This window comes from Brassica rapa, chromosome A04, assembly GCF_000309985.2.
Source record: "Brassica rapa cultivar Chiifu-401-42 chromosome A04, CAAS_Brap_v3.01, whole genome shotgun sequence".
In the NCBI taxonomy this organism is placed as follows: Eukaryota; Viridiplantae; Streptophyta; class Magnoliopsida; order Brassicales; family Brassicaceae; genus Brassica; species Brassica rapa.
Window position 1 is genome coordinate 6,821,296 of NC_024798.2, and position 8,404 is coordinate 6,829,699.

At 46.2% G+C, this 8,404-nt stretch overlaps 1 protein-coding gene across 1 annotated transcript; it reads right to left on the reverse strand.

Annotated features, from left to right (window-relative positions):
* Positions 1–1,776: 1,776 nt before the first annotated feature.
* Positions 1,777–7,232, reverse strand: LOC117133605 (cytochrome c oxidase subunit 2-like). Its single transcript, XM_033290190.1, is given in 2 exon segments — positions 1,777–2,483; positions 3,818–7,232. Coding segments are annotated over 2 exon segments (1,341 nt in total). The 5' UTR covers positions 4,518–7,232; the 3' UTR covers positions 1,777–1,842.
* Positions 7,233–8,404: the final 1,172 nt, after the last annotated feature.

Below are 8,404 nucleotides of genomic sequence, written 5' to 3' on the forward strand. Positions count from 1 at the left end.
TCCGACTCGACACGTTTACTACGAGTTTTCCGCGGTTTCTAATCGAAGTTTTGATCGATGGATTAGAATAGCGGGAAACATGGACTGAGCTTGCCACGGTCTTCGGGAGATAGCATTCGAAGGTTTGACGAGAATGCAAGGACTGGTGCCGTATCGCTGTTCGGAAAGGTTCAATCGCTACGCCGCGACCGATCTTTGGCTCGAGCCTGGTCGCTACGTAGCGACCGAGCGGGACGATCGCTCGGTCGCTACGTAGCGACCGAGCTTTGGCCTGAGCTCGGTCGCTACGTAGCGACCGAGCGGGACGATCGCTCGGTCGCTACGTAGCGACCGAGCTTTGGCTCGAGCTCGGTCGCTACGTAGCGACCGAGCGGGACGATCGCTCGGTCGCTACGTAGCGACCGAGCGGGACGATCGCTCGGTCGCTACGTAGCGACCGAGCTTGGCTCGAGCTCGGTCGCTACGTAGCGACCGAGCGGGACGATCGCTCGGTCGCTACGTAGCGACCGAGCTTTGGCTTGAGCTCGGTCGCTACGTAGCGACCGAGCGGGACGATCGCTCGGTCGCTACGTAGCGACCGAGCTTTGGCTCGAGCTCGGTCGCTACGTAGCGACCGAGCCTGGCTCGAGCTCGGTCGCTAACGATCGCTCGGTCGCTACGTAGCGACCGAGCTTGGCTCGAGCTCGGTCGCTACGTAGCGACCGAGCAGGACGATCGCTCGGTCGCTACGTAGCGACCGAGCGGGACGATCGCTCGGTCGCTACGTAGCGACCGAGCGTGGCGGACGTTTGGTCGCTGCGTAACGACCTGTTTCGAGCTTTCCTCGGATATCTCGATTCTTTCTTTCGCGAAGCTTTTTCGTAAGGAAGAATCTTTCTCCGAAAAGTACTCTTCGGAGAAACTCTTATTTTCTTATTCGGACGTTTTAAATGTTAAATTTGTCGTAACCGTTTTTGACCCCAACAGCGCCCAGGGCCGTGACGTTGGGCTGGCCGCCGGTGCCCGGGGCCGTGGCTCGGGTCTGGCCACCTGGCATCCGGGGCTGTGTCCCCCAGGTAACCCGTTTCAGTTGTTCGTTTTCTCGGTTTTTCGAGGTTTTGGCTATCACTTGGTTTTTCCGAGGACTTTCAGGCATTGATTTCGTTTTGACCGATGTTGACCCCAACAGTTAGCCCCCCCCAGCTAGCTAGGAACCGTGGTGCTTCAGGTAACCAGGTTCTAGCTTGCGGTATAGCTTGTTAGGAAAGTGTGGAGACGTAATCGTTTGCCGAAAGTCGGAGTAAATAGTAAAAATTTTGTCTATAAAGATGGAGTAAGAATTTTTTATCATTCTCACTTCATCCAAGATCTTTACCCTTAAGAATTCTCCAAGAATCTCACACCTAAGAATCCTCTCCTTTCCCAAAGAAAAGATGTCTTCACGATCAAGGTCTTCCAAGAAGCACATCAAGGAACAAACAAACCTTGCAGACGGAGAAGGGGAACTCTACTTGACAGACAGATAAGGAATCCCCGTCTCCTAGCTAACAATACCTCGTCGGGATGGAATGCCTACTCGGAACAAACTAGCCTGAAAAAGTGATATTTCGTATAATAATAATGAATGAATGAATGGATGGAATTGGTTCATCAACGGGCGAAGTGAGTAAAATACACTCTTTCTTGGCTAGTGTGTAGTAGACTCCATTATGGTCATTTGTAACGGCTCCATATAGTTTGATTTTGGGGCGTAACGTTGTGATTGTTCCATCGACTGACCGATATACTAGTTCCAGAGGCATCTTCCATTCATATCGATTTGGGTTTTTCTGCACCATATTTTGATCTGCCGAAAAAATGATCTCAATTCAAATTTCCAATGACGATATGGATCGATCCGCTCCCATTTTTGACAAGGTCTTTTTCCACCTCCTTTAGAAATAAGATCTCCAGACGGTCTACTTCCGCCGGGCTGTGCCCGGGGTGGGAAACGTCTAGGGCGTCCCGCTTCTCGTTCAAGAAGGAAATAAAGTTTTCTTGAGGAGGGTAGGCCGCCGCTTCTTCCAAAGAAGGGTTCCTTAAAAGGATTTCCCGAAACACTTCATAACATGAGTGTTTACGTTCCCGTATTAGTAGATCTCGATTTTCGAAATCAAGACCCCTATAATACTCCCTTTGGTAAGAAGAATTTCTTAGAGATTCTTTTATCTCTGCCCAATATTCCCCTTTTGCCTTTCCAAGCAGAAAGGGGGAATTAGCGGCTTCCAGTACTTGAATTCGATTTACAATGGAAGACTCTAATCCCAGATCGGGGATAATAGGCCATGGTTCGCAAAGGACTCTCAGCCCAAATTAATCCTCAGACGAGGACCGATTTGGGGATGGGAGCATTGACTCAACCAGGAGGGGGGCGTCCATTGCTGCGACAGCAAATGATGGTATAGGAACGAACATCGAGATGAGACTAGGAACAGCTTCTACGACGATAGATAGGGGTCAGCTTTCTTTGGCATCTGTGCCCCCTGCCCTCCAAACAGTATGGGAGCCTTTCAGCTCGTACTGCTCACACTCCTAGATCTTCACGGCACCTCCTCCACCATAGTGTGAGCTGCTCCCAGCGGAGAAAAGCAAGGCCTACTTCGAAATTAGCTTTCAACAACGTCAACAACACCACGAAAAAAGTCAACAATGGTTGCCCACTAATCTGATCATAGGTGAAATCCAATCCCTTCGCTTCGCGCCAGGCTTTGAAACCGTAAGTCAGGCGCCTTCGGCCCTCTCCTTTCAGTCGAGTTGCTAAAGCACCTCTCGGAAGCGAGAAAGCGAGCAGCAAGCTGAAAAAAGGGAAAAGTGGTTTTATAAAGCAAAATAAGCTAAGGGGGCTGGCTAGGAATCGCAAGAATTGAGAAGGGTGGGAAAGACAGGTTCGGAAATGGCCGGATTAGCAGGAGGAAGGTCTTGAAGAGCCTGAAACAAAGAAAGGTGTACATAAAAAAAGAGGCTGGTTATGGCCTTTACTTGATAGGACTCCTTTCCCATCTATCTTGACCGGGAAGAGGGGATAAAAAACCTTGCTAACGCCCTGCCCACCCTTCTGGATCCCTCATATTTATGATTCCAGGCTTCCCGGACTCGTAATAGACGGCTAAGAACAAGAAGAGGGTCAGTAGTCTCTGCCGTTGCAGGTCCTTCTCCTTCCGCTGAGACGGCCTTCTTTTTTTGTTTGTTCACCGCGGCACGAAATCATGAAGAAGCTGGAATAACTCATAAAGAGAGTGGCGCCTAGACGTTGAGAGCGTCTATTATCTTTGTAGAGGAACAGTACGATCTTGGACTGGCCCCCTTCGCATGACCTAGAAAGATAAAGAAGTCCATGCTACTATAAGGCCTCTAAACTCCTCCCTCAGGACACTATTGCGTTGCCCATGGGGACGGGGTAGCCCCGACTTCCATAGGTCCTTGGTTCGACCTCCTAATGAGAATTGAGGTCCTTGCGCGGGTGTCTCATCCCTAAGACTTGCTTGCTCTGTATGGAGTGCCCTGTGGTTCCTCGAGTGCCAGCCGCAGAGAGGAATGCCATCAACTAGGGCGCTATTGGCCACTAACCACTCGCTCGCCAGCCGCTCGGGCTCCGCGTTTCAAGTTCGTTATCCTAACCGTCCCCTCTGCTCCACCGGGTGCCTGGCCCCTTCTTCTATCTTATCTACTGCCTTGCTCCTCGGCTCCCTACAGCTCCAGCCGCTCGCTGTAATAGCTTGCTTCTCGGGTGGCTCGCACCCCCGGGTGGTGCGGCTGAGCCAGAGTGGGCTCAACAGTCGGCCTATGTTTCCGGGCGCACGCGTAAAGGCATGATTAGTTCCACAAATCTCACTGCACTGACCATAGTAAACTCCTTCTCGTTGTACCAAAATAGAGATTTGATTTAAACGACCAGGTACAGCATCACATTTGACACCTGAGGAAGGTACAGCCCAACTATGAGGTACATCAGCAGATGTTACAATAATACGTAGATGAGTTTTGGCTGGTACAACCACTCTATTGTCCACTTCTAATAAACGTGATTGACCCAATTCTAGATCTTCTTCTGGAATCATATAACTGTCAAAAGTGAGTGACTGCTCATCAGAACTGTTATAGTCAGAATACTCATAAGTCCAATACCATTGATGTCCAATAGCTTTGATAGTAATGGCTGGATCTACTACTACCTCGTCCATTGAGTATAAGAGAGCAAATGATGGTATAGCAATGAACATCGAGATGAGACTAGGAAAGATGGTCCGAAGAATCTCGATAGTAGTTCCATGAACAATCCTTTGCGGGATTGCATTTTCTTTATAGTGGAAATGCCATAAAGCGCGAACCAAGATCCATAATACGAAAACCAAAATCAGAATGAGGAAGAAAAAGATATCGTGATGTAAGTCTATTATTCCTTGCATTATAGGTGTAGCTGCGTCTTGAGATCCTAATTGCCATGGTTCCGCTGCATCACAAGGAGAAATTGTGAGGAATAACCATTTTAGAACAATCATTTTCAAAGCAAAGGTTCCTTCATTGACTGCTCCGCTCCCCCCCCCAAACAAAGAGAGACTGATTCTGACTCTCCCAATTAAGGAAGACGGAAATGACTGGTGCCGGTTGGTCCAACCAAGAAAAAAGAGATAGGAATTTTGGGTGTAAGATTCTTCTTCTTCTTACATTACAATATTTTGAGTTAGATGAACAGATCACTCCTCTAAGCAGCCGTCTTCTTATATACATATTATTCTGTCATGGGTTGTTAGCTGTGTTCTATCGTAGCTATCTCTGTTCAACACTTGGAGGGAGCGAGCAACGGCCTGCGAGCGATCGTAGCTACTTCACTTAGTTTTGTTTCAAACTCTTCTTTTACAGTACAGAGGATTAGTCCCATTTTCGTCACGATCGATCCACGCCCGGGCTTAGAAAGCTAGCTTACTAAGGCGAAGGACCGCTTTTATTGATTGCACGAGCTAAGAACAGATCCACAATCTATTATCTAATGAATATTCATTAGATAGCTAATTTTCCTTTGCCTAGCTGCCCATTGCTAGAACTTCCAGTGCTAAGGTGGTTGGTGTGGTAAGGCAAGCAACTCCTCTTTCCGACGCTAAGCGCAAAAGGCACTCGAAGGAGTACTGGGACCAACCATCACTACCATAGGGTTATAGTGGTAAATCCTGCCACCTCAGACTCCTATTTTCCCTCACGTGTCAACAAGCAAGTTGGGTGCTCTCCCTTAACGTGGTAGGACTCTGTTTCAGGTCTTGACGTTGGCCTTATTAAAAAAGGCATCCTCGTCGCAGCAAAGCCCGTGTACAATGCTCAAAAAAACGGAGTCAAAAACGAGACTTTCACAGGAATAACACATCTTTCTAAACAACAACGGGTCTAATAAATTAAGCCTTGTCATGGCTGGTTGGGGTTAGAATTCATAAAGGTGGGTAGAGAAGGCCGCAGTAGATTCTTCCGACCGAGTCCCAGTGGCAGAGTATTGAGGCACGAATCCAACGGCAAGGGAATCAGCGGCTGATCGCGATTCATCAGTCGCAATTCTCCCAGCAGCTATCCATTTTAGTTCGCCAGTCCATTACTCAGCTGTGATTGCATAGGCGTTCCTCGAAGCATCAAAGGCAATTCCATTTTGTTGCGGAAATGAGTATACTCTTGTGGGAAATTGACTGGTATTCAATCAATTAGGTAACTCTTACTTAAACAGCTTCGCCTACTTCCCCATCTCTCTCAATCTCATGAGTTCACACCGGGGCAAGCGGTCCACGATAATCTTCTTCATGCTAAGAATTGAAGCTAGAATCCACTTTTCTAGTTGAAACCCAAACAAACCACCGGTGATTGATGCCGTCCACCGGAAGACCGAACCCAGACTTTGATTTATTACCACATTGCGCTTTGCTCGGTACGGAGATAGGAGCTCCGAACCTGCAGAGACAAGATCTCTACTCCTAGAACCTTTGCTTGTGGTTTGGGGCACCGTAGCTCACCTTTCACTAAAAAGAAGGTGGTGCAGCCAGGTTAAGAAGTTGCTAACATGGGCTACCCCTGCCCTTCAGCGTCCCATTTTCCGCAAATACATTGATTTATTCATTGCGCACAATCGGACGCTAACCTTGAACTGACCCTTCAACTGACTAGGCGCTTGGGAATTCTGAAACCTCCCCCTTTTTCTTTTGAGACCTACTTCCTCCTTGCTTGAACCTTTGCGACGACTATGGCACCTTTTGGCTTGTACTCCTCGAGGAACGCCTTATGCCTTAGGAAAGAGAGATGCTAGCTCTTCCTGTCTTCCAGTGGGGTAAGCAGAAGTAATCAACGAAGACCAAAAAGCTATTATGTTATATAAAGCACAGCTGCCATTTCATTTCCTTTGCTACCGGCTTCTTTCTTTCTTTTTGTTCAAATCAATCAAGGATCGAAGAGATCTATCTTTCCGGCTTAGCCGAACTTCTCACCTGGTATGTCCTAGTTCTTTGTTCATGCTGCTAACTCTGAGTTTTGTCCTACTTCTGATTTTGGTTTTCGTATCATGGATCTTGGTTCGCGCTTTATGGAATTTTCCCCCTCTCCGTCATCCACATGATGCTAAATCTTTCTCGTGCGCCCGCTTCTTCTTCTTCTTCTTCTTCTTCTTCTTCTTCTTCAAGAAATAAAAGAAAGGATAAAAGAAAGGCGAAGGAGGATTTCTTGAGAAATCTTGTAGTTGAGGAAGTGGAAAAGTATCTAGACAAATATAAAAAAAATTTCATGTCCGAGTTCCCTCCGAAGTCACCCTTATATAGAAACGACAAGTTTCTTGAGCAAGGTGAGCGCTCAACTTCTACAGGATGCCGTATTGCCAAATACGGCAGACCCGGCAGCTATGCAATTACTTCATTCAGTCCACAATAATTTGGTGTCCGATTTTCGGCTAGTGGACAGCTATACCAATAATCCTCTATACAGTTGTATAAGATTTTTTCTAAAGGATTATCGGTGAGCAAGAATTCAAATGTAGTTTTTAGTTTCGTTAGTTAACCTACCTTTTTCTTTTGGTGGTGAGTTTCCTTTTTTATTTTTTTCGCTATGCGCCGCTACGCCAGCAAGGAGTGCCACGCACAAGCAGAGCGAAAACAAACAAAGCAGGGTATTCGTTGGGGGAAATCCTTTGATTGCGTATTATTCAAAGCAGGTGATTCCAGTTTCCCAGTTTTGGAATATGACAGCTTCTTCGTCGTTCCAATCAAACCAGGATGAATCACTCTGTAAGAAGCTTGATTTGGATACATAAAGTGTTGGAGAATAATCACCAGGAAGTTGAATAAATCTCATAGGAGTTGGGATGAAGAAGTTATCCCACTTTCTAATTAGGTGATTCCAGTTTCCCAGTTTGGGAATAGGACAGCTTCTTCGTCGTTCCAATCAAACCAGGATGAATCACTTTGTAAGAAGCTTGATTTGGATACATAAAGTGTTGGAAAATCAGCAGGAAGTTGAATAAATCTCATAGGAGTTAGGATGAAGAAGTTATCCCACTTTCTAATCAGGTGATTCCAGTTTCCCAGTTTGGGAATAGGACAGCTTCTTCGTCGTTCCAATCAAACCAGGATGAATCACTTTGTAAGAAGCTTGATTTGGATACATAAAGTGTTGGAGAATCAGCAGGAAGTTGAATAAATCTCATAGGAGTTGGGATGAAGAAGTTATCCCACTTTCTAATCAGGTGATTCCAGTTTCCCAGTTTCGGAATAGGACAGCTTCTTCGTCGTTCCAATCAAACCAGGATGAATCACTTTGTAAGAAGCTTGATTTGGATACACAAAGTGGTGGAGAATCACCAGGAAGTTGAATTAATCTCATAGGAGTTGGGATGAAGAAGTTATCCCACTTTCTAATTAGGTGATTCCAGTTTCCCAGTTTGGGAATATGACAGCTTCTTCGTCGTTCCAATAAAACCATGATGAATCACTTTGTAAGAAGCTTGATTTGGATACATAAAGTGGTGAAGAATCACCAGGAAGTTGAATTAATCTCATAGGAGTTGGGATGAATGAGTTATCCCACTTTCAAATAAGGTGATTCCAGTTTCCCAGTTTTGGAATAGGACAGCTTCTTCGTCGTTCCAATCAAACCAGGATGAATCACTCTGTAAGAAGCTTGATTTGGATACATAAAGTGTTTTAGAATCACCAGGAAGTTGAATTAATCTCATAGGAGTTGGCAAGAAGGAGTTATATCCCACTTTCAAATCAGTTGATTCCAGTTTCCCAGTTTGGGAATATGACAACTTCTTCGTCGTTCCAATCGAACTAGGATGAATCACTTCGTAAGAAGCTTGATATGGATACATAAAGTGGTGGAGAATGACCAGGAAGTTGAATAAATCTCATAGGAGTTGGGAAGAAGG